At 45.6% G+C, this 26,414-nt stretch overlaps 2 protein-coding genes across 18 annotated transcripts in view; one reads left to right on the top strand and one right to left on the bottom strand.

The window, feature by feature from the left end:
- Positions 1-6,605, bottom strand: part of RAD52 (RAD52 DNA repair protein) — a 28,274-nt gene extending 21,669 nt beyond the window's left edge. For 2 of the 8 annotated variants that reach the window (XM_075941132.2, XM_075941169.2), the window contains exon 1: positions 6,342-6,604. The gene's annotated coding sequence lies outside the window, so the exon portion shown is untranslated. Of the gene's footprint in view, positions 1-6,035; positions 6,226-6,341 lie in introns of those variants that run through there. The other 6 variants (XM_075941149.2, XM_075941155.2, XM_075941140.2 and 3 more) reach the window with 5 other exon arrangements.
- Positions 1-26,414, top strand: part of ERC1 (ELKS/RAB6-interacting/CAST family member 1) — a 512,836-nt gene that overhangs the window by 14,954 nt on the left and 471,468 nt on the right. For 8 of the 10 annotated variants that reach the window (XM_075941054.2, XM_089775709.1, XM_075941075.2 and 5 more), the window contains exon 2: positions 21,710-22,540. In XM_075941054.2, coding sequence (XP_075797169.2) covers positions 21,872-22,540 — 669 coding nt within the window. In that variant the 5' untranslated portion in view covers positions 21,710-21,871. Of the gene's footprint in view, positions 1-6,625; positions 6,857-6,932; positions 7,019-21,709; positions 22,541-26,414 lie in introns of those variants that run through there. The other 2 variants (XM_075941060.2, XM_075941069.2) reach the window with 2 other exon arrangements.

The raw sequence follows: 26,414 nt of genomic DNA on the forward strand, positions 1-26,414 counted from the left end.
TGGACTATGTTTGGGGCACATCTAGACTACATTTTAATTTCAAAAGAGGATATGCAAATTCTGCAGGAATTTGCATATCTTCTTCCGATCGCATTTTTCGAAAGAGGATCTTTCGAAAGTGAAAGTAATCTGGACGTACTTTTTTCCACCAAAAAACCCCTTTTTAGAAAAACTGCGTAAACCCTTTTTTAGGAAGAATGTTTTTTTTGAAAAAGGAGTTTTTTTCTTTTCTGAAAAAAACCACATCCAGACTAGTTTCACTTTTGAAAGATCTTCTTTTGAAAATGCAATTGGAAGAAGATATGCAAATTCCCAGGGAATTTGCACATCCTCTTTAGAAATTAAAATGTAGTCTAGATGTGCTGGAGAAGGGGCATTAGTGGTGGATTCTGGAACAAATACCAAATTTGGTAATTATATTGGGCCTATCTTAAATGCCACGTGCAGTTTTGGTTGGATACAGTTATTCTTCACTTTCTGTCCAAAAATGTATAGTTTTGACATACAGTTAAAAAAAACTTACCTGTTTCAGTTTAGAGCTAAACATATTTCTGTAACAGGTGAAGAGATTTTCTATTTATAATGTAGTTTTCTAAAAGTCACTTTCAGATCTATCTGGTTGGAAGTGGAGATTACACACACACACACACACACACACACACACACACACACACACACACACACACACACACGATCATAATCGTGAAATCCAGCTCTTAAGAGATTAATAGGCTTTCCTTATACAGGCAATCCCCGACTTATGTCGGATCCGCACTTACGAACGGGGCTTTTCTCGCCCCGGGGTCCCGCTGCCTGGGCGGCTTTGCTCCCGGGCAAACGAGCAAAGCCGCCCAGGCAGCGGCTTTGGTTGGGTGTCCCTGGTCTGCTGGGGCGGTCCAGCGGCTTTGCTGGACCCCCCCAGCAGACCAGGGGGACAGGAGCAAAGCCGCACAGGTGGCATCCCGCCGCCTGTGCGGCTTTGCTCGGGGGCAAAGGAGCAAAGCCAAACGGGCGGCAGGGTCCCTCCGCCTGTGCGGCTTTGCTCAGGTCTCCCTGGTCTGCTTTGGGGGGAGGGGGCGCTAGTGCGCCCCTCCTCCCCCAGCAGACCAGGCTTTTGTTGCAGGATGCCTCGGTTAGAGCAGCTGGGGTGCTGCCTGGTTGGTCCTGTGGGAACCTACTGGGCAGTGCCCCAGCTGTTCTGTCCCAGGCTCCAGATTCAGCAGCTGTTGAAACTGATCAGGCTGATTCCAGGAAGCTGGGGGCAGAGCAACTCTGCCTCCGGCTTCCTGTAGTCAGCCCCTGGTCAGTTTCAGTGGCAGCAGCTGAATCTGGAGCCAGTTCCGACTTACATACAAATTCAACTTAAGAACAAACCTATAGTCTCTATCTTGTACGTAACCCGGGGACTGCCTGTATTTAAGAAAAATAGGTTGTTGCAACAGTAGGAGGGAATTTTACAAACCATGGTGGTCAGCAGCAGAGGGAATAAAAACTCAAACAGTGATAGGTATTTCCTGCTCACTTTTGGCAAACAAAAGGATATGCTGTAGTTGTAAAGCCCTAGGGGCGTTTTCACAGTTGGGGGTAAATGTAGCTCCTGTGAATAACTAAACATCTTACCAGTTTGCTCAGAGTTTCTACAAATAGTAAGGGGACATTTTCAAACAAAATGATTTTTTAAACTGAAAGCAATATTTTATCTTTTAACTTTCTGTCTGACATGTACTGGGGTAGGTGGTCTGAATTGCAAGGAAAGACACACCATAAAAAAAAAGGGCTGAGTAGGTTATGGGGACTCAGATCTTGGGTGGAATCATAGGAAAATCAAAATCCCATTCAAAAAGGTTCATTATTCAGTCACTGATAATTAACCTAATAGATCCAAACTCCAGCAGCCAAAACCCTGTCATAGTTCCCAGTTTCACTGTTCCAACTGAATATAGCTATTGTAGGAAGTGACAGTCCAAGGGTTACACATACTATATATACCAGTACCTAGATTTTAATGCTGGTTTGGTTTGTATCCAAATGCAATTCTGACACTATCTTAGAAGCAGGTGGCAAAAATTCAGTAAGTGTGCAAGTTTAGTTTCTAACTCTGTTCTCGGGACTTGCTTCCTCTCTGAGAATCATATCCCAATTCCTGTGGACATGGCAAATCTGGTTTGTAAAAACCGTTTCACTAGTGCCAACTGTGTTTGCTGAATCCAATGAAATGCAATATACACAAAACTTGACATTTTACAACAAATAACTCAAAAGTATTTGCAAATAATAAGCCTATAACTGGAAAAATGTTAGAGTGTGGGTATTTGGAAAGAAAGGTACGTATCTTATGAAAATGGGATCTATTAATCTCCTATAGGAAAATCAAGTTTACTAACTGGGTGAAATACAACACAGTTACAGGCCTCAATAGCGTTTTTACCAAAGTATCAGCTGAAACATTATCATTTTGAGAATTAGACACTGACAGCTATTATGACAGTGCACAAAGATCTCTAATGTATAGCACTGTCTAGGGACAGATAGATTGATTAACACCCTTGAATAGAATTCAGAAAGCTGTTTCTAGCAGTGACATCAATGAAGTGAACCTAACCTATATGCCTATGTATTTCTTAGCCTGGTATCTGAACATCTAGGATCTACCAGTTGTTTCCCTTTGATAATATCTATTATTTACAGGTCATTATTTTAAAATTCACCCTGTAATGATCAAAGGCATATTCTCCCCCATCATCAAGGAAGGACATGCACAAGATTTTGTCCATTGTGCTCCAAAAATGGTCTTTGGTTTACCGTTTTTATTCTAATCTGAGCTGACAGAAAATTCCACAACTATTATCCCTATGGATCACAAGTTTCACTGTTCCAACTGAATATAGCTATTGCAGGAATTGACAGTCCAAAGGTCAGACATTCACTACATATACACATACAAGAAAAATTGTTTTAGGCCAATCTGTATTATTTTGCAATACTACATCTTCTTACTCCCCTGCATGCTACCCCTTTCTTCAGAATGTGATAAGAAGTTTCCTTCACAGTGGGTCTATAGTATTCTGAGTGAAAATCTCTTACATTCTTTCAATAACATTCATTCCACAGATCCCACCCAGAGCAAGCTAGTCAAATGTAAGCTTAAAGAGGTACTTAGCTGGTATTGGAGATAGTCCAACACACTGCATATTGTTTTGAAACTTCTATTTATCCCACTTTTCTTATTTTTAGTTGATCTATAATTATATAGGGCACAGTATATTTCCTTCCCATGCATGTTGCAGCTAGACCAATATATACACGATGTAGCTTGCTTTAGGGATGTTAGCTATCAGATAATTGAATAGTCATGTAACCACTTGAAATCTTTTGATAGTCCCCGGGCGGAGAACGGGGAGCTGGCAGTCATGCATTCCTGGGGAGCCCCTTGCTATCCCGCACTGCTGCTTCGCTATCAGAGCCAGCAGGGATGGCAGGGGGGAGCCAGTCTGCGAGGGAAGCCAGTTTAAAAAATGAGCTCCCTGCATAGACGGGCTGCTTGCTGCCCCATGCTGATGCCTGATGCATAGGCAACAGCGCAGAGTGGCAGCAGCCCCTATCCGTAGAGCTGTGGTTACCAACCCGTTGATCGCGATCGACTGGTCGATCGTGAGGCCTCGACCAGTTGATCGCGAGGCGTTCGGGCAACCCCGCCCCCCATTTTCCTCCCATCCCCGAGAAGCCCCACTACCTATCTCTAGTGTAGTGCCGGCTTCCCGCGGGGTGGACGGAAGTCCTCTCTGAAGCCCGTGTCACTTCCCCCTCCCACAGTTCTGTTGTGTGCTGGGGAAGGGGGCGTTGGCCCTAGAGGAGGAGTGCGAAGGCTTCCCTGCGCCGCAGGAGGGGTGAGTTGGGCACAGGGGTTTCCCTGCGGCGCGGGAGCAGGAGTTGGCCCCGGGGTTTGGCCACGCTGCGGGAGGGGAGGGAGTTGGCTGGGCCAGGCCGGGTCGGAGAAGGGGGGTTTGACCCCGGAGCAGGCGCCCGCGGGGGTTGGCCATGCTGCAGGAGGGGGTTGGCTGCGCTGCGCCGTGGGAGGGGGGTTTGGCCCTGGGGCAGGTGCCCACAGGGGTTGGCCACGCTGCGGGAGGGGAGGGGCTGGGCCGCGGAATGGGGGTTTGGCCCGGGCCGCGGAATGGGGGTTTCGCCCGGGCCGCGGAATGGGGGGGTTGCCCCCGAGGCAGGCTCCCACGGGGGTTTGCCCCCGCTGCGGGAGGCGGGGGTTAGCCCCGGGGCAGGCATGTGCTGGCTTCCTGCAGTGGGGGGGGGGAGGAGGGAGGGAGAGAGAATCCTGGGAGGAGGCAGATACAGGTGACTCTGCTACCACTGGCACCCTGTCCCCGCTCCCCAGACTCCACTCCCGTGTCCCCAGCTACAGAACTCTGTCCCCACTCCCTGAACTCTGTCCCCATTCCCGTCCCCTCTCCCCGAACTCTGTCCCCACTGGCATCCTGTCCCCTACTGCAGAACCCTGTCCTCTGCCCTCCCAGCTCCCTGTTCCCTCTCCTCTGCCCCCAGTCGCAGAACTCTGTCCCCACAAAAAAAATCGATTGTGGGCCACAGAAAGCCCCATAATGGGGGAGGCATAGAGGCTTAGGGCTCCATAAACTTAATTTGCCTGGAGAGGATTATATTGGCAGGAGGGTGGTTGTGTTATGTCAGTTAAATTATTATTACTCATGTGAGTAGCTTTTTCCACACCTCTGAGTGATGCAGTTCTACCAATACTGTAGATGTCTGTAGCGTAAACTAGACCTGAGCCTGTGTTGTAAAGTATTCTGTATATTAGACCAGTGATTCTCAACCAGCGGTATGAGTACCCTTAGGGATACTTGAGAGAAGTCTAGGAGGGAGGAAGGGGGAAAAGGATTCATCAAAACTGAATTTTTGTTTTAAGTTTTACAAGGCTTTATTATTTTTGTACTTTTTACACTCAAAAATTTCATCGCCTACCCAGCTACCATTAAGTTGTTTGAACAAATGTGTTGCAATGGTAGAAAAACATTGTGGCTGTGTCTAGACTGGCCAGTTTTTCCAGAAAATCAGCCGCTTTTCCGGAAAAACGTACCAGCTGTCTACACTGGCCGCTTGAATTTCCGCAAAAGCACTGACTTCCGACTGTAAGAAATCAGTGCTTTTTGCGGAAATACTATGCTGCTCCTGTTCGGGCAAAAGTCCCTTTTGCGCAAAAGGGCCAGTGTAGACAGCTGAGATTTGTTTTGCGCAAAAAAGCCCCGATCGCTAAAATGGCGATTGGGGCTTTTTTGCGGAAAAGCGCGTCTAGATTGGCCACAGACGCTTTTCCGCAAAAAGTGCTTTTGCGGAAAAGCGTCTGTGCCAATCTAGACGCTGTTTTCCGAAAATGCTTTTAACGGAAAACTTTTCCGTTTCCAGAAAACCATGCCAATCTAGACGTAGCCTGTGTGTGTCTGAAAACTGTACGTACTGGGGGCACATATATATATATATATTTAAAGGGAGGTTTTTTTTTTTCAAAGGGGTACTTTATAAAAAAAAAAAGGATGACAAAAACTGTATTAGACAACACTTGTGTTGGGCTGGGACACAGAAGTGAAGTGTACTGGCCCCTTCCAACCCCTCACCCCCGCCGTTTCTATTTTAATGGTCACACATGACAGGACCCAATGCAGACACATCCTCATCAGCCTGTAGCAGTATCGCCGAGAGGTGTGAATTACTTTATCCCGCTCAGCGGCCCTATACATGCCCACAGCACCAGCTACGTCACCCTCCTGCTAAGAAAGAAGCAGGAGGATCCCACGTCTATTGCGGCTACCGCTTGCCGGGCTCTTAAGGGGACGGGCTGTGGGACACGCCCCTGCTCCTCCTCCTCTCGCCGTCGATCTGACCGACCTACAGCGAAGGCGTCTCATGTCGCCAGCTCGTCGTTCGGGACCGGGGGGCGACGGCTTTACACTGGGGGGGGCAGGGGGACCCCCCCGGTCGCACCCTTCCTTCCCCTCCCGCTGCGTCACCTGCAGCCGGACTGTCCCGCTCCTTGGTCAGCGCCGCGCGCGGGAAGCCGTTGCCGTTACCCGCCGCGATGCCCCGGTAGCGCCGTTTCAACTCCGCGACCCCCGCGCGCTCGGCCGGCTCCGGAGGGAGGTGGCGCCGCGTCACTCTCCGGCCCCGTGGGGTGGGGGGAGGGGGGCAGCCGCGTCTAGAACCCGCCCGCCGCGGCGCGTTGGGAATGCGGCGCTGCCCACAGGAGCCCGTCAGCACAGGGGTGTGGGCGGAGGGGGGGACGACCCCTCCCCCCGCGCCACTGGTTCACTCATTACCTGTACGTGAGTGGGGGAGGGGGTGGAGCTGGGTTCCTTTCTCCAGCGGCAGCTCTACCCTATCGACAACGCGGGCAGGTTACGGCAAGCGGGAAAAGACAAAATTCCCGCCCACACCAGACGCGCCGAGGACGACGTCGCGCTCGTGCCGCCGTCTTCCGCGGCCACTTCGGGGCGCGCGCACGCAAGGTCCGAAAGGAGCGGGCTAGCGGTCAGGAGACGCAACTGCTTCCGAAGGGCTCTCGCCCGCGCGGCGCCGATGATTCAGGCGGAGAGGCCCGCGCGGGGGGCGGAGCTTTGCTGCGGCGCGCAGCGTAGGGGGCGGGGCAGGCGGGACTAGCTGGGCTCGCGCCGGAGGCGGGACTTCGTAGCGGCTGGAGCTGGGGGCGCGGGAGCGAGCCGAGCGTGAGGGAGAAGCGGGTGGGGAGGAGTCGAGCCTGCCTGGTGCTGCCCCCCCCCTCGCTCCCCTCCCCGTCGTTGACAGGCAGCAGCCGGAGCCACCGGGCGGGCGGCAGGTGAGAGACGGGGCCCCAAGACCCGAGGGGGTGGGGGGGGGGAGCCTGGGCGGTGCCGGGGGCCGCTGGCTGCGGCTGAGGGGGGCAGGATGCGGCCGGGCTGCGCGGCTGGAGCCGGGGGGCGGCCTGGTACTGAGGGATCCGCCGCCGTCGCCAGCTCAGGTGGGTCTCGCCCGGAACCCGCCGCGACCCCTCCCTTTCTCCCCCCACCCCCTTCTCCGCGGCTGGGTGGCTTGGCTGCAGGCTGGGAGAGCAGGGGCGCTCGGGGCGGGGGCGGAGGTGGCTGGGAGGGAGCGGTCTCTGCTTGGCCCAGTCTCCTCTCTGATGCTGGGGGAGGCGCGGGGCCTGGGGCAGCTGTGCCGGCGCCCCGCACCGTGTCTGGCCGGGGTGCTTCCTTCTGTCCTCACATAGCCCCCGCCCCCTGCGGGACAGCCCGAGGAAAGGAAAAGCCGGGGATCCCATCGTGGCAAAGTGCCTGTTTTCTCCCGACACACAGACACAAGGGGGTCTGTGTCTCCTCTGGTGACATTGCTCAGGGCTTGTGGATGTAATAAAAATATATTGAGTCGTATTTTTGTGTCCAACCAAGTAGCTCTTCCCTGTGTCCTCGTCTCCTCACCAACCTCAATATTGGCTGTTATTAACTGCATGTAATGTCTAATGTAAAAAAACCACCTTTATTCTCAAATGGGGCAATCATGTTATCTATGGTATGGATGTCAGATACCCCTTTGCCTTAGGTATTTTATCCAAACCATGCTGAATCTAAAGGTTTATTACTAAATTGAGTTTTTAATTTGTGGTGGTTCTAAATTAACCTCCCAAATGAAAAGTGAGCTTGTTCCTAGAATCCTCAGACATCCTGAAACAATAGCTGTGGGAAAAGTGAATTTTCCTGTTCTCCATATCACTCTAACTATGGTATTTAATCTAAAGGCCAATTATAAAACAGTACATGCCATCAGCTAATTGTATCATGGATCATTTAATTATAGGCAGTGGGGAATGGTGTAGGAGTAAAGCTTGAAGGTTTTAGGCGAAATTTGGGAGTGGCTTTAAGGTAGCTTGTGCAGAGATAGAGAAAGAGAACAGAAGGAGTCACCAAAGACAAAGCAGTAGGGAAACAAAGTAAGGAGGATGGTAAAATAAGCAGAATTATCAGTGTTGTAAAATGTCATATTTGGTCCTAGATTATTTTGCAAACCTTCCCTTTGATATTTGTGGTTGAGTCATAAGTGTAGAAATATGCTGTCAAATTCATTCTTTGAAGCTGACTCCCCATAATGGTATTATCAATTTGTCATTCAGTTTGTTTCTGGGTAGGGTTAGATGAGATGGTGCTAGTTACTTTTTGGAGTCTTTAATAACCAAGTTAATTATACTGATATGGCTAGCAATATAATAGTGGTCATTATAAATATAACTTGCACTAAACACAGCCACTTTTGGCTAATCTGGGATTAATTGTAATTGTGGAGCTGTGTGAAACAGTACACCTTTATTGACAGCACTGCCCAAGGATATGAGAGAGAGCATGGTTCTTGAATGTCACTTAATATGATTGGATCTTTTGTATGTTGGCTGACCAAAGTTTATTGAAACAAGTTTAGCTGTAACCAAGTCAAATATATATGTTACTGAGGGTGCAACTAGACTGCATTGCTCTTTCTGGATACCAGAAGTATCTCGAAATAGCATTGCCACGTCTTTAAAAGCGCTTGCTATTTCCTGAAGTAGTGGGTGTGCTATTCTGGTGTCCCTGTAACTCTTGCTCCATGAGAGTTAAGGGATTTGTCAGAATAGTACGCCATTTTGAAATTTGGCGCTGTGTAGACAGCACCAAATTTCAAAATAAGTTCTTTCAATTTACACTCGGAATAAGCTATGCAATTTGTGTACTACAAATTGCATAGCTTATTCCAGCAAAAGGGAGCTGTCTAGATGCACCCTAACAGGCCCTGTTTACGTTGGAGAACTGCTGTTACAGAATGCTTTATGTTTTTACGCAGATAAGTAGTAGCTGTGTCTCTGGTCATGCTGTAAACTTTTATTAGGCTCTTACTTCACCAATGATTGGGTAGTGGCATAACTGGTTAAAAACATGGTTGGTGTCCACATGGCTACTAACTTGTAAATCTTAATCATGGAGCCCCCTTTGGGGAAGCAAGTCCGAACTCCACTCCTTCTGCTCCCTTCTCTTTCCCAATGGATGGAGCCCTAAAATGCTCTGTCACTCCTTCCCTCTCGTCTGGAGGGCTGGCTGCAGCCCCAAGTCGGTCCTGGCCCCTTACCCTCCGCCTCGACATGCTCTAGGCCAGTTGCAGTTGTGTATCTGCTTCCCACCTCAGACTGGAGCAGCCCTAGGGAAAAACATCTCTTCAAAAGTTATTTTTGATATGCTCCATGCAGGATCTGGAGTAGTGGAGGCAGCAGTATTTGCTACTCAGCTTCCTGGGTTTCTCAGTCATCTCCCTGTAATGAAGTTGCAAATATGGTACCTATTTTTAAGAGGGCGTAAAATAAAAATTGATCTGGGAAACTACAGGCTCTTTAGTTTGATCTCAGTTATATTCAAGGTCTTAAAAGGACCCCACACTGCGGTGCAGAGGAATGGTTGGTGGTGATATGGTGGGGTCAGGCCAACCCTCAAAGGGAGATAGGGATGGCATGCTACCTGGCCTCTCACCGCCTCCTGCTCTGCTCTGGTCCCACCCCCAAATTGAGCTTCAGGTCATGGTTCTGTTTCTTGTCTGGGGACAAGGCTGGGGGTGGAGGTAGGCCAGGAGTGGAGCTGGCCCCTACTGCTGTTCCCTGTCACGGCCTTGCCACTGACTCTGCTCCTGCCCCACTGCAAGTCCCAGCACCATCCCAAGCTGCAGCTCCAGCCTTCCCCTCCTTCCCAGCTGAGTTATGTCCCCACTTCCAGCCCTGGCTCTAGAGAAGGGGAAGGGGCTGGGGCCACAGACTGGGATTGGGGGATGCATTTCCCTCAGAAGTTTGGATACGACTATCTTGGAACACATTTTGAAAGGGAAAGTAGTTAAGGATATAGAGGTAAACGTAATTGGAATGAAATGCAGCATGGTTTTGCAGAAGGTAGATCTAGCCAAACCAACCCGATCTTTCTGCCCATGGTCCCACCTCTTCCGGGATGGCCTGTGGCCACTTAGGAAATTTGTGAGGTGCCCCCCACACCAAATATTGCCCATACCTGTCATACCCCCTCCTGCATCCCTAGTCACAGCCCTAGACTCCCTCTCAGAGCCAGCCCCCCATACTTCCTCCTGCACTCCAAGCCCCAACCCTGAGCCTGCTGTCAGAGCCAGCACACCACATCCCTTCTTCCCCTTCAACCTCCTGCTCAAGTTCAGTGAAAGTGAAGGAGAAAGGGGAGCTGGAGAGAGCATGGAAGGATAGGGTTGAGAGGAGATGGAGCAGGCAGGGTTGATGTTGGGTTGCTCTTAAATTCAAAGAGTGATCTTGGGCATAAAAAGGTTGGAGACTACTTCTGTAAGTAACCCAATATGAGCTCTCCCTGTAAGCTGTGCAACCGCTCCAGAAACATTTAAAAGCTGCCCAGTTGATTAGCAGAGCACCTGCAGTTAGGTTTTTGTTTCTATTAGTGGTACACATTCGTACATGCCTCGGTGCACAGATAAAAATTTATTCCCTAAGGGTATGTCTACATTGCATTCCTCCTTCGAGAGAGGAATGCAAATACAGACAAAAGCAATGGCAAATGAAGCACGGATTTGAATTTCCCACGCTTCATTTGCATAATTGCGGCTGGCAGCTTTTTCTAAATACCCTATTTTGAGAGGAAAAAATGCTGTTTAGATGTGGCTATTTTGAGGAAAAAACCCGTCTTTTGAAATAACCTTTACTCCTTATAGATTTAAGGGTTATTTCTTGAAATGCGTCTAAACAGCGTTTTTTATCTCGAAATAAGATATTTCGAAAAAGCGGCCAGCAGCAATTATGCAAATGGAGCATGGGAAATTCAAATCCGCGCTTCATTGGCAATTTCATTTGTCTGCATTTGCATTCCTCTCTCGAAGGAGGAATGCAATGCAGACATATTCTAAGACAAGTGGATGGAAAAGATTAGAGGGAACATTGCCCAGTATTGGATTATCTACCTGTGTGAATGGGCTTCCTTTTTCCTACCACTGTAACCAGTAAATCAAATCCTCTCTTCTCCACTTATGATGTCCAGTGATGCATCGCATCCTGTACTTTCCCACACATGAAGGGAATCACTCTGTGAGTCTAACCCTTGGTAAGTGCGCTGGAGAGAGGCTCTCCAGCGCACTTACCTAGTTATGTTACCTGGAAGTAGGGATATTAAAATGTGTTTATTTTAGTAAACATGTAACTGCTGAAATTTTCAGTGGTTACACATTTATGTGCGGAGCCACCTCTTTGCATGAGAGGCAGTAGCGCATGGGTACGGAGGTGTCTCTGTGGGAGCTGGTACGTGCGGGGAACCAGCTCAAAAGCTGACATCCCACGCCTACTGGCTTCCACCTGCCACCCTGTGCAGCACTGCAAGGAGGGCAGGTGGGAACCTGTGCTTACAGGGAGCCATCTGTTTCCACTCAGAGAGAGAGCATGCAACTGCATCATAGTTGCTGAGGAAATATTTTTGTTACTCTGTGTGAGCTATGAGAATGAAGAACATGTTGCTGCAAACTTCTAACAGTGGTCCTGATAAAATTCTGTTCTGAAGCTTCCCAGTACATTTTGGTGATTAGAAGTGAGAGAATTATTTTAATCAAAGTTAATATACCATTTGGTTTTCATTCCTGTTCCCTGTGGATGCCTGGAACTGTGATGAGCTCCCCACAGGTAGCCATGGTTCCCAATATTCGCAAAGTTCATCACCAGGAATGCATCCATCTTTGGCAGTGGTTCATAACCTTACTGCAACCTGCACCCCTTTGGTTCTCAAAATATGTTCTCACACCCCTTATTAAAAATAGTTGAAGTAGGTCATTTTTTTAAACCTAAGATATATCATAAAAATCTGGAATGTCTCGCACCCCCAGCGGGTGGGTGCACCGCAGGTTAAGAACCACTGATCTATGGCGAGGTTTTCCGGTACTGGATGTTGGTTGGTGCTAAGTGTGTGGTTCAGAGCTTGAGTTCTCCAGCCACAACAATTTGATTGTTATCTAGTGATTAATAAGAGGGATGCATCTGGAAGGAGAATTTGGGTGACAACTCCAATTTGAAAAACAATTAGTTAATAATTGAGAATAAGTCAACAGTAGTAAAATCATCAAACTATTGCTTCTGTATAAGCCTGGAAAGGATACTGAGGACACAACAGTTTCAGCCGGGTAGGACCAGTGGTATTCAGTCCCCTTGTTTTAATTATCCTTATGCTAATGTATTTTAACAATTGAGCTTACACAAGGAGGGAAACTTGCTCTATTTATGGGACATATATCTATAAAATCTTTTCCATTAAATAAGGTGGAAGAACAGTGTGGTCCAAGCTCCAATTACAAAGAGAGATCTAGCTGTGTGTAAAAATAGCAGTATAGTGAGACTTGTTTTATTATGGGGTGAAGGTTTTTTGGACTGGAGAAGATTTAAACTAAAAAGTAAGAAACCCTAAAACTCTAAGAGGAGAGTGTAGCTTTTATTTCTCTAGTGTATTTAATGATATAACATTTATGAATGATAAATGATCTAAAGAATGATGTCCATTAAAGGTTTCTGTTAATAAAGTGAAAACGATATGTCCCAGGTTGTTTCCGATTATACCAGATTGTATTAATTTAATAGATTTCATGATTGAGAATGTGTATGCAAGGGTACGTACTTGAACTTAATTTTGAGGAAAACATGGCTCTGATTTGCATATCTAGAAGTTTGTATGTGGTGAGAGTATATTCTGATTTTACAACAGTGCCATTTTCTTCTAGTTGCTGTCTTTAAGCTATGCTTTCCACTGTGCTGATAAATGAAGACTGTAGGCACTCTTTTATTTTCTTCATACAATTAATCATGGATACATTAACTAGTTTGAGAGAGCTTACCGCTGCAAAGTGTAGCTGCTTTCTTTCTGCTATCTGTTAACAAAGACAGGTGATAAACCGTGAAATGGAAAGCAGAACTGTATCCAAAAAGTGAAGAGAGCAATCAGATTATTATATACTCCAGTTGTTCGTGTGTGTGAGAAACAAGTACATTTTATTTTTAATTAATCTATCAAAAATGGGAGACTGCCGAGGGTGACTGTCATTAGGGTTACAAAACAAAAACACTTCTATAATAAGTGGTATGTAGTTGTGCTCTCCCTCAGACAGGGTCAGAATTTGTTGTACCTTCGTGTTAATAAAGCAATTTTACAGTCCATGAGGATCACCCAAAGATCCTCTAAAAGTCTAACCATTATTGAGAGAAACAAAAAACAGGACTATGTAGCACTTTAAAGACTAACAAGATTGTTTATTAGGTGATGAGCTTTCATGGGCCAGACCCACTTCCTCAGATCAAATAGTGGAAGAAAATTGTCACAACCATATATACCAAAGGATACAATTAAAAAAAATGAACACATATGAAAAGGACAGATCAAATTTCAGAACAGAACGGCGATGGGGGGGGGGGGGAAGGTAAATGTCTGTGAGCTAATGATATTAGAGGTGATAATTGGGGAAGCTATCTTTGTTATTATTGAGAGACTTTCTTGAGAGGTTTCTCTGAGAAATGAAAGAAATACAGTCACAAGTTAAACACCCTTCTCAATCTTTTTTTGCTGGGTGAATTTTTAAAAAAGGAAAAAAATATTCAGTCAAATAAAAACAAAAAGATGTAGGAATCGGTGCTCTAAAGCATTTAATGTCTGATAAATATGGATCAATCTTATGTGGTTGATAGTTATTTTTGTGTATTTTTCTTCTCTGTGCCTTTAAGTCTTTCCTGTTGGCAGAGCCACATATAAGTAGTATTTGTTTTGAATGTGTTAAATAAGTACAAATTCCACTGACAAAACCCCTTGCTTATATAGGATTTTCAGCACAAGTTGATTTGGTAACATTTCTCAAAACAAATTCCCTTTTTATCCCGTTCCCAAATTTATTATTCACACAAAAAAAAAGTCTAGTAGCACCTTAAAGACTAACAAAACATGTAGATGGTATCACGAGCTTTCGTGGGCACAGCCCACTGTAATCCTTCTTCCATTCTCAAGTGAATTAAACACAAATTCTAGAATACAGAAAAAAGACTGTTGTTATTGATTCTATGCTTGGGTGCGGCATACAACATAATAGCACTTCATTAGTATCCTATTAACTTTGGTTAGGCCATCTGTACATTGTGAAGTTTTTTTTTCCCTATGACACTTAGTCTCTATGTATTGTAGAGAATGTTGCTGTCCATAAAATGTCTGTAAGTTTTCACTTGAATGGAACTCTGTTTTTTACATGCTTGTTTGGAAAATCCTTTCCTTTTCATGACATTTTTCCCACATCCCCCACCACCTCTGTTTTAAATTCCAGTTTCCAGGCCCACTTTGAGAATCTTTCTTATGACTGTAGTTACACCAGGTACCCAGTTCTAAATTAAGATGATATTGCTTTCTGTAGCTCAGGTAATTAAATTCCCATACGTGGTAAAGGGGGATTTCTCTACTCACTAAGCCAGTGTTTCCAAATTTTATTTGGCCACAGAACCCTTTTAGCTTAAAGGAATTTCAAGGAACCCCTAGGGGGTTGCCCAGGGTAAAAGTTGTCAAGCAAAAAAAACAAAACAAAAAAAAACGCAAAATAGACTCTAGCTTTTAAAAGGGGACGGGGGAGTGCTGCGTTTTAGTGAAACGCTGGGGTTCTACAGAGCACCAATCGGGAAACACTGCACAGTATTGTTTGAGAGCTGAATTAACTCTCACCACCTCATTTTCACATAATTTGGAAGGTGTGCAAATATAAATCTGAATGGTAGATTATCACATCATTATGGTACAGCAGCTTGTGTGACATCAGATACCTTCTGTCACTTGGGAAGTTACTTTTCTGTCAGGGACAGGTCAGTCATTTTCATTTTCTAAAGAAGCTATTAATAGTTTGACAAGATGCTGGCTAAAGCAAAGAGGTGGCAGTTTCTTGTATCTGTGTTAAGCGTGCCTTCTGGAATTATTGAGTTACAATCAGCACACTAAAAGCTTTTTAAGAAAGACTAGCTCAAGTTTATTGCTCAGAAGTGTTAGCTCATTTTTCCCAGTTGCATACTGCATCAATATTGCTATGGTTTTTCCTGTGTATTTTATATCTTAGAGACATGGTACATATTTGATAAACTGAAATTCACAGGACAATACAACTTTGGTCCCTTTTATTTAGGTTTAGGACTTGTCTACAGAGGGGTTGGGGAAACAGAATCCAAATGAACTACAGGTGTGAATTTAAAGTTGATCTGTTAAACCACATTAAATTCCTGTTAAGGTTGTCTAGTGATTAAAAAATTGTGATTAATTGTGCTGCTAATAGAATACCATTTATTTAAATACATTAGCTGTTTTTTATATTTTCAAATATATTGATTTTTAGTTAAAACACAGAATACAAAGTGTAGTATGCTCACTTAATTGTTTTACTTCAGGTTGGACATCTCTTATCCAGCACCCTTGGGACCTGACTGGTCCTGAACGAGGGAATTTGCCAGACTAGAGAAGGTTCCCTGTCCGAGCCCCCAGCTGCCAGCTCTGAATAGGGAAGGGTGGGACGTGAGGGGACTACCTCCAGCGCCTACCTGGCTGCCTGCTGGGTTGATGGCCTTGTTGCTGTTACCCTGGCTGGACTGCCTGGTGTGCTCCAGCAGCCCACACTGCCGTGGGCTGTTACACTGTCTAGCCTCGTGCTGCCGGGCAGTGGCTTTGGCTCTGGTTGGGCTGTGGAGGGCTTGGGCTCCGGTCCTAGCTGCGTAGCAGCCAGTGGGCTCTGGCCCCACTTCCACAGGCTATTCAGGGCTCCTACCCCAGCCCGAGCTGCCATAGGCTGTTGCCAGCCTGATCCTGAGCTGCTGGGATTGCCCCGACCCAGTACCAGTGCCATAGCCTGTCAGGGGCTGTTGCAAGTCCTGTGGGCTGCTGGAAGCTACCACCAGCCCCTAAACTGTCCTGCTGCTTCAGCTTGGCACTTCTGGATAGCCCTCCTGCCACTAGGCTACTGGGGTTCTCTGATCCAGGAACATCCGTGGTCTTGCTGGACCATGGATGTTGCCAGAATAGAGAATTCCAGTTTTGGAGGTGCAACCTAGAGAAGACTTACCTGATGTTGCTTGGGTCCTTCAGGGCAGAGGGCTGGGAGCATGGGGGGTAAAGGAGTCAGGGTAAGGGTTTGGGGATGTGAGGGGCTCAGCGCAGGCTGCTGGAGGTGTGGGGGGTGCAGGATAGGGATGTAATAGTGTAGTCAATTAACTGATAAGCAGAAACTTAAATTAATGCTATAGACTACACGCGTTTTCCCTGACTTCCACAGTACATTTTTTAGCAGCCTGGCTAGCACCCTGGCTCAGTCCTGGCTTGTGACGGGTCTGGGACCTACCCCTACTGTGGCTCTGCATTTAAAGTATGTTATGAGCTGGGCGGTCAGGCAGCCCAGCTCAATTCTGACTTGCACCAGATCTGGGAGCTCAGACCCCCCCCGACCCCCACTGCCCGACAGGAGCTACTGCTACCCCATGCTGCTGCCCCTGTATTAGAGGCAGCAGTACGGGGCAACAGGGCATCTGGTTTTTAAACTGGCTCACCTCGCAGATCAGCTCCTGTCTGGCACCCCACACTATGGCGGGGGACTCCTTGGAAGTGGGGCCATAGCACGCTGGTTGCCAACCCTGCCCCTGGAAACTATAGAATAGTCAAGTAACTGATAAGAATTCATGAGGTTACTCAACTATTCAATTAACTGATGTTTAACATCCCTAGTTCAGGAGTCAAGTTTGGGGGTAGGGATGTAAGCGACTAGTAGACCAGCTGACTACCCGATAAGCGCATATTTATTGAGTGGTCGAGTAATGACTCAACTAGTCGCTTCCTCCGCCCCCACCTCTATCACAGTGAGGTAGTGGGGGAGGGGGAGGATCAGAAGCTGGTGCTGGGGGGACTTGGCTTAAAGGCCGGTACCTTCCAGCATGGTCTCGGGGGCAAAAGAGGCAAGGTGTAGTAGGGGACCAGTGCGAGCTGGGAATCAGCTGATTCCCAGCTTGCACCTAGTCCCAGATGCTGTACTTCTGTTTTTAAATTTGAGAGCTTGGCAGCTCTTAATACATTCCAAAGTCAGAGTTGCAGCGGAGTTAGCTCCCGTGTTGCTAGCTAACCTTGCTGTGGCTCTGCAGTATCCCCCCTTATTGATTATTTGATTTAACCCATTACTTGCAATTTAATATCCCTAGTTGGGGGGTTAAGAGGGGCTTGGTAAGGAGTTGGGGTGCAGAAGTCAGAGCAAAAGGAGGGGGTTCAGGGCAGACTGTAGGGTGCTGGAAGCAGAGGGTGGAGTGTAGGAGGTTGGGAGATGTGTGTGTGGTGGGCTCAGGTGAGGAGGTGGAGGTGGCTGCTAGCTATTCCCTGGGGCTTGCTGCTTCCAGGGGCTACAGAGCCTGCTGGCTGCTCCCCAGGGCTGGCACGGGGTCTGCATGCCTTCTGCTCCCTGGCACTGGAACACTGCCCCCGGTGGTCATTCTGGGGTATAACTGTCCCTGCTATGTCACCTCTTCCTTTCTATTTGATGAGAAACAATCGCATTCCACTCACATCCGATTGTCCTGGCACAACCAAACCCTTACCTTGCTTTAATTTATGGTAAGAGTAAGCTGTATATCAAATTTGGTGGTCCTAGTTCTTACCTTTGAGGAGGAGTTCGTAAACAGATGTATGGATAGATGGACATACAGACAGATGCACAAATTCTCTTAGATATATAGTAGATTAGCAATATTTGCACTGTACAAAAAACAAAAATAGTATTTTTCAGTTCACCTAATATAAGTACTGTAATACTTTGTATTGTTAAATTTGAACTTTCAAATGTAGAATTATGAAAAATCCCTATATTCAAAACGATAACAATGTATTAGAACCTACAAGCCACTCAGTCTTACTGCTTGTTCAGCCAGTCGCTTAAACTAACAAGTTTACATTTTCAGGCAATAAAGCTGCTTCTTGTTTACAGGATTGCCTAAAGGATGCTCATTCATACTGCAAGCACCATTCCAGGTGACATGCATCCCATCCTGAAGGCAAGAATGAGTTCTGCTTAATAATGATCCAGAGCAGGGCAGACTGGTGCATGTTCATTTTCATTATGTGAGTCAGAGGCCACTGTTAGAAAGTTGTGTTTTTTGGTGGCTTGGGTTTTGTAGTTTCCTCATAATATTGCTCTTTTAAGACTTTTGAAAGCATGCTGTATACCTCCTCCCTCTCAGATTTTGGCAGACAATTGAAATTCTGAAACCTTGATTTAAGTGCTTATAGCTATCTTAGGAAATCTCATATTAGTACCTTTGCGTTTTGTCAAATCTGCAGTGAGTGTTCTTAAAAGGAACAACATATTCTAGTTCACATTTGAGACTGCTATAATGTGAAATACATGTCAAAATGTGGATAAAACAGAGCAGGTGATACTCAGTACTCCTCTAGGGAGTTCATGGACAAATTTAACTAACTTTTTTTAATGAGTGTCAGCATGGAAGTATGTCCTCTGAAAAATGGCAAAACACAGAGGCATATTAATGTTTAGCATATATGGTATGTAAATACCTTGCTTTGAGGTGACATTGTAACTATGGATATAAAATCCTGTTGAAAAAATGAACTGGTTAAATGTTACATTTAACTGGTTATCTGCCGTCTGCCCGCCCTCCCTCCTCCCTGTGGTGGGCCCAGTTGGGCTGCTGGTTAACGCTTTAAAGCTCTACTTGTAAATAAGAAATGGGCAGTATTATCTCTCAGAAATGTAAATAAACTTGTTTCTCTTAACAGTTAGCTTAGCAAGAAATAGGACTGAGTGGAGCTGTAGGTTCTAAACCTACAGCCCACAGGCTGGATTTGGCCTTCAGCTTGCTTTGATCCAGCCTGTGGTAAGGATTGGGGCTTCCCACTGCAGTGGGGCAAGCTGGTGCTTATGCTTCAGCCCCATGGCCAGTTTCCAAGCCTCAGTGTTCCCTTGTGGGGCTGGAGTGCGAGCTACAGGTCACCCTGTTGAAGTGCGAAGTCCTGGGCCTCAGTCCACTGTTTCCTCCCACCTGTGTGGCTGGAGTGCCAGGGGAGCCCTGGAGCTCTGAGTTATGTGGGACCAGTGAGGTGGGGTTCTTTACAGGGATGTGAAAGTATAATCAAACAGTAAACCTGGGTTTATCAGTTTATGTTTAGTTACATGCAGGATCCCACTCCTGGCGAGGAAGGCAGGAGCTGGCTTAAAAGCCAGCTCCGCACGTGCACTGGCTCCTGGGGAACTGCCTGCTGCCCCATGCTACTGTCTCTGATACAAACAAACAAACAAAAAACCCCAAACAAAACCCTTTACATTTGTAAACTGCACTTTCACAATAAAGAGAGTATACCACACTATTTGTAGGTGAATTGAAAAATGCTATCCTTTTATAGTGGAAATATTTGTATTAAAATAATAAAATGAGTACTGTCATGTTGTATTCTGTGTTCTAATTGAAATCATATTTGAAAATGTGTTCTGTTGTTTAATGGTGCAATTAAAACTGTGATTAAGCACAGTTAATTTTTTTAATCATGATGAAATTTGATTTAATCACATGAGGACTAATTATTGACAATCCTAATTACTGTATGGACACTGCCCTTCTGAATTTAAGGGGTTTAAATTGGGGTTTAAATATATAACCCAGTAACCAAAATCAATATTAAAACAATTAAAGGTGAATGTTACCAAATGACATGGCCAGCTATTTCTGGGTGTCCACAGTCTCTGTTATCCTTGGCCATTCTGGTGTGTGTTACATATTGGGGACCTGGAGTAGATGAATGGACAGGAAGCACATATGTATGTTCTGAGGAGTACTCTACATTGGCTGTGACTTGGTCTATCCAACCACTGAATTGTCCAAAGGCTATGTAACCAGCAGGCCATGATAACATGGCAGGGTCTCAGTAGTCAATGAAAATTCCATCGACTACTCGATTAGCTGATTAATTGAAATTTAAGATCCCAAGGCCAGAGATAGGGACCAGGGCAGCTATAACTCCACTGGGCCAACAGAGGGCGGGGTGGAGAAAAGGGGAGCTATCTACTATATATTTCAGAGAGTGTGTCTGTCTCCCAGCCAGGTGACATGCACTCCTTTGGCTGTGCCCACTGCTGCTGACCATGGACAAGTGCTTCTCACTTAGTCCCAGGCTGCTACAGTGATAGGCAGCTGGGGTTGTCCTCTCTCCCTAGGGCAGCCTTCATGCTGACCCCTCTCATCCCCTGCCTCATCCCAGAACAATGTTTTAAATGAAGAAAAACAAAATGTATCTGAGTTAAGGGCCTGAGCGGCGCCAGGTAAATTTTCTAGTTGTGTTATAAACCGAGTTCACTTATATTCTGTACCTAAACTTTTAAAGTAAGCTTTAACAATGTTAAGTGCATCAGCCAAATGTTTAGATACATTATGATCAGTTCTTCAAGAAAGAACTTAAGCGAACAAATACTTCCACGCCTGTTCACAGTTTTGGTAGCAGCAGTTTGTGAACAGGTCTTGAAAAACTTTATCCAGTCCCTAAGACAAAGTAAAAATTTCTTGTGCTATTGTAGTGTCTAAAAACAGAGTATATTGTGTGTACATTGCCATTTAACTTCCAATTTTAAAAATACGATTCACTATCTTATGCTTTCTGTTATTTCTTTTTCTGCTAAACCTCCCTTCCCCCTCCCCCTCCCGTCCAATCAAGGTCTACGTGCGGGGGAGCACATGAAGTCCCCTTCTGCCTAAGGTCCTGCCCCTTCCAGGGTGGCCTGTGATCACTTTGGAAGTTTGTGAAGTGACCCCCCCCTTCAAAAATTATTGTCCACCTCTGCAATTGGCTCTTTCTCTCCTTCTTCTGAGTTTCTCAAGGGTGATAAAAGGAGATCATGCCTCCTTGTTTGTGAAGGGAGTCCTCACAGCATAATAGTTCTAGTGCCTGGATCTATTGCTGCTTAGAGCTTGACTGGCAGTAACAATGACTTCACACTTGTCAGTGACACTGCTGACCACAGAGTTCTGAATGGCAGCAGTGAAGACTGATCAGACTCACCAAGGAATGACTGAGGCCCTGGAACTGGCTGCAAGTGAATTTAGAAAAACAGCGCTACATTAGCTTACACTGGATTCATATTTGGAGGATCATTTTTATAAGCCATGGGGTCTAGAGGATTTATTTTTAAATACAATCTCAAGCTGCAGAAGCCAAGGCACTTGCCTGGGAAAGATTCTTATTCGTTGAGTGGGTTCAAGTTCATTTATGAAACTGAGTTATCTGATAGAAGCTATGTGCCAGAAAGGGGAACAATTTGAAAGGGGGAACAAATTAACTTGTTCTTTTGGAGGTTAGACCATGGCCGTGCCAAAAAAAATTACTTGAAAAATTATGGAGGCTTCTATTGGGTTTTGTTATTTTATAATTACAACAGAGTAAAGAACTTATAATTGTAAAACTTGCTTTAAGTTTGATTTCTTGAGGTTTTAAAAAATTACATTTTTGGCAACTGCATGTAGTTGAAAGTATTTAGAAAAATTGGGAAGTAACTGATAGGGGATACTTTCCAGTTGAATGGGGCAAAATAGATGTGGTTTTGTTTTTGAGACATTAGGTATTGAATGTGTGTTTTTTTTTTTTAATTGATACAGATATGATCTCAAACACCATTGTGACTTTTGAAATGGACAACTGGATCTATTCTGGTTTGTGATTGGCCTTAAACTGACTTGCAACCACAGAAAAACCTCACAGCATCTCTATCTCATTCGTGCTTGAAATCTGTATAGTCACGTTACACCACCAGTTCAGTCATGTATGGAAGTGCTCGGTCAGTTGGTAAGGTTGAACCAAGCAACCAGAGTCCTGGGCGTTCACCAAGGTTGCCAAGATCACCACGTTTGGGTCATCGTCGAACCAACAGCACAGGTGGGAGCTCTGGAAACAATGCTGGTGGTGGGAGTGGGAAAACGCTTTCCATGGAAAATATTCAATCCTTAAATGCTGCCTATGCCACGTCTGGCCCTATGTATCTAAGTGACCATGAGAACGTGGGTGCCGACACCCCTAAAAGTACCATGACTCTTGGCCGATCTGGGGGGCGACTGCCTTATGGAGTCAGGATGACTGCTATGGGTAGCAGCCCCAATATTGCCAGTAGTGGGGTTGCCAGTGACACTATTGCATTTGGAGACCACCACCTCCCTCCAGTGAGCATGGCATCCACCGTGCCTCACTCACTGCGCCAGGCTAGGGATAACACTATAATGGATCTACAGACACAGCTCAAAGAGGTGCTACGAGAAAATGATCTGTTGCGCAAAGATGTGGAGGTGAAAGAAAGCAAGCTGAGCTCCTCCATGAACAGTATCAAGACCTTCTGGAGTCCTGAGCTAAAGAAGGAGAGAGCCTTAAGAAAAGATGAAGCTTCCAAAATCACCATTTGGAAGGAGCAATATAGAGTTGTGCAGGAAGAAAACCAGGTAAGTTATGCATGGTCATTGTTGAAGTGTTTGGGTGGGAGAGAATAGGACTGAATCAGTGGGTTGTTTCTATTTAATGTGTGGATTTTTCACTGGATTACACTACTAGGTTATTTGGAATGGGTTGCAGGGTTTCCCAAAGTAATAAAATTGGAAAAATAAAGTGGATTTTTAAACCATAATGCCACTTATTGAACAAAAGTGATTCAACCAGAATTCCAAGACCTCTGAGCATGCATATGCTCTTATATGTAATTGTAGGATTTGGGTGTGGACTAATATTAACCAATTAAGTTAATTCCCTTTAAATGTCAGGTTATTTCCAATTGATCTTCATTGATATTTCTATTGTGCTTGTTGCTGTCATATTTGCAGCATTTTAAGTATTAAAAATGTATCAGTTGTAGATAGTGGGTACTGTTGAACTGCTACTGAACATTGTCTAAGACACTGATGGGCAATAATTTTTGGTGGAGGGGGGACACTCCCATATTTTGGAAAGTGGTCAAGGGCTGAACTTTTCTGTGGAGGAGATTGGGTGCAGAAGGGCACTCAGGGTAAGATACTGGGGTGCAGGAGATGGTGTGAGGTCTGAAGATGAGTTTGCGTGAAGGAGGGGGTTGTGACCTGGGTAAGAGGTTTAGGGTCAGGGAGGGAATATGGATGCAGGAGAAGATTCTGGCCTGGGGGAGGGGTTCTAGGAGGAGGTGCAAAGTCTGTGAGAAAGGGAAAAGGGAGTGCAGACTGCAGAGGGTCTGGGTGATAACCTGGGGCAAGGGAATGTGGTGCAGGGTCTGAGAGGGTGTTTGGGAGCAGGAGAGGATTCTGGCCTGTAGGAGGGGTGTAGGAAGGGGTACAGGGAGGGAGTTGTGATCTGGGGCAGAGGGTTTGGATGGTGACCTGCGGAAGGGAGTTGGGGTGTGGGAGGAGATGGGGTGCCAGAGGCAGGTTCTGGCTGGGAGGTGCTTACCTAAGTGTCTCCTGGCCAGCAGCCTTGCAGCACCCCCAAAGCAGGCTGGGCTTCCTGCCTGCTGCAGTCCCAGATCACTTAAAACTGCAGGATCTCCTTCCGCGTAGCTCTCTGCTCCAGGAGGGGGGGGGGAAGGCTTTCGCTGCTCCCATCCCCATTTCTCAGTCCCCTCCCTGCAGAACAGAGCGCCACACAGATTGTGCTTTAAACTGAAGCAGTTGTGTCCTGAGGGTCTTGGCAGGATGGTCCGCGGGCCAGATTCGGTGGCTTGGTGAACCAGATCCAGCCCCCCCAGGCTGTATTTCACCCAGTCCTGGTCTAAATGAAGTCAAGGCAAAAGGCTATTTGATATCATTTTAGAAACTGGTTAAAAATTTCAGGTTTAGGGATTTCTGAAATAGCTCTGAACTGTTCTTGTCCTTGGCTACGCTTACTGTTACATCCCATTCAGCCCTGGTTTAGATGCATCTGTTGTCCACAATGGAGTACAACTTGTAGTGTAATCTAGACTCGAGTTCCTGACAAGATTAGCTATGCCATTTACCTACATAGGTTAAAACTCACTTCTCTGCTTTTAAGCTGTCTTCTTTCAGAGGGTTTGTGCCTATTTGATTCCTTCTGCAATCAATCTTTTATGACGTAGATTTTTTTTTTGTTAGTGTGGTCATGCTAAATGAAGGTCAAATATTTGCACATGCGGGTATTAGAATCATAGGATTGGAAGGGACCTTGAGAAGTCATCTAATCCAGGATTCTGCATTCATGGCAGAACTAAGTATTATTTAGACCAGGGCTACTCAACTTTGCAAGCCCCGGGGCCACAGTGTTACTCATAGAACATGCTGAGGGCCGCAACCTAAGTGTGGTTGCATATATATGTGCAAATAGCTTCTTTCATACTGATGGGCATGAATACAAAGATTAAGGCAAGACTATGCAACCCGTAGGTCCCATTTAAGTCAGTTCTGCTGAAATTAATACAATGCAGTATTTACCTGATTTTCACCCATATGACAGCACTTTTAATGAGCAATGACAGCCCAGGAATTGAACTACTAAAATGCATATCAACAGAAGACCATTATATTGAATATTTTTTGTTTTGGCTCCCACCCACGGAGTGTGTATTGAGCCCCACCCCATGTAAATCCAAACTGCACCACGGGTCGCAAACAAATGGGCCGCATATTGAGTAGCCCTGATCTAGACCATCTCTGACAGGTGTTTGTCTAACCTGCTTTTAAAAATTTGCAATGATGGCGATTCCACAACCTCCTTACATGATTTATTACAGTGCTTAACCACCCTAACAGGAAGTCTTTTCTAATGTTCAATCTAAACTTTCTTTGATGTTGTTTAAGCCCATTGCTTCTTGTACTACCCTTAGAGGTTAAGAAAAAACACTTTTCTCCCTCCTCCTTGTAACAACCTTTTATGTACTTGAAAACCATTACCATGGTCCCTTCTTAGACTTTTCCTTTCCAGACTGAACAAAAATATTTTTTAACTCCCATCATAGGTCATGTTTTCTAGACCTTTAATCATTGTTGATGCTCTTCTCTGGACTTTCTCCAATTTGTCTACATCTTTCTTGAAATGTTGCAGCCAGAACTGGATGCAGTACTCCATTAGAGGCCTAATCAGCATGGCGTAGAGCAGAAGAATTACTTCTCATGTCTATCTTATTACATTCTTACTAATACATCTCAGAATATTTGCCTGTTTTTCCATAGTGTTTTACTTTTGACTTATGTTCAGCTATGATCTACTATGATCCCCAGATCCCTTTCTGCAATACTCCTTCCTAGACTATCATTTCCTGTTTTGTTTGTGCACAATTAATATTTCTTTAGAGAGTGGACACAGAAAATTAGAGGGAACACTGCCCAGATGGTGTTTGTGATTCAGCTGGAGCTTGCGAAAGCGATAATCTCATTTGGTTTCCTTTCTCTGGCCTGCTCTGGTGCAGAAACATCCAAAGATGGTGTTCTGGTGTCCCAGGACAGGGTGGAGGTGGTAGCCATGAAAGTGAAAGTCAGTTCAGTAGCCAGTTTTTCTCCTATAGTCTCCTTTTAAGAAGACCAAAAGCAGTCCCCTCGTTGTAGGACATAGGAACATAAGAATGGCCGTACTTGATCAGACCAAAGGTCCATCCAGCCCAGCACCCTGTCTGCCAACAGTGGCCAATACCAGGTGTCCCAGAAGGAGTGAATTGAACAGGTAATTATCGAGTGATCTCTCTCCTGCCATCCATCTCCACCCTCTGACAAACAGAGGCTAGGGACACCATTCCTTACCCATCCTGGCTAATAGCCATTAATGGACTTAACCTCCATGAATTTATCTAGTTCTCTTTTAAACCCTGTGATAGTCCTAGCCTTCACAACCTCCTCAGGCAAGGAGTTCCACAGGCAAGGAGTTGACTATGCGCTGTGTGAAGAAGAACTTCCTTTTATTTGTTTTAAACCTGCTTCTCCTTAGTTTCATTTGGTAGCCCCTAGTTCTTATATTATGGGAACAAGTAAATAGCTTTCCCTTATTCGCTTTCTCCACACCACTCATGATTTTATATACCTCTATCATATCCCCCCTTAGTCTCCTCTTTTCCAAGCTGAAAAGTCCCAGTCCCTTTAATCTCTCCTCATATGGAACCCATTCCAAACCCCTAATCATTTTAGTTGCCCTTCTCTGAACCTTTTTCTAATGTCAGTATATCTTTTTTGAGATGAGACCACCACATCTGTACGCAGTATTCAAGATGTGGGCGTACCATGGATTTATATAAGGGCAATTAGATATTCTCCATCTTATTCTCTATCCCTTTTTTTAATGATTCCTAACATCCTGTTTGCTTTTTAGAGTGCCGCTGCACACTGCGTGGACATCTTCAGAGAACTATCCACG

The sequence above is a fragment of the Pelodiscus sinensis genome, chromosome 1, assembly GCF_052426305.1.
Source record: "Pelodiscus sinensis isolate ZL-2025 chromosome 1, ASM5242630v1, whole genome shotgun sequence".
In the NCBI taxonomy this organism is placed as follows: domain Eukaryota; kingdom Metazoa; phylum Chordata; order Testudines; family Trionychidae; genus Pelodiscus; species Pelodiscus sinensis.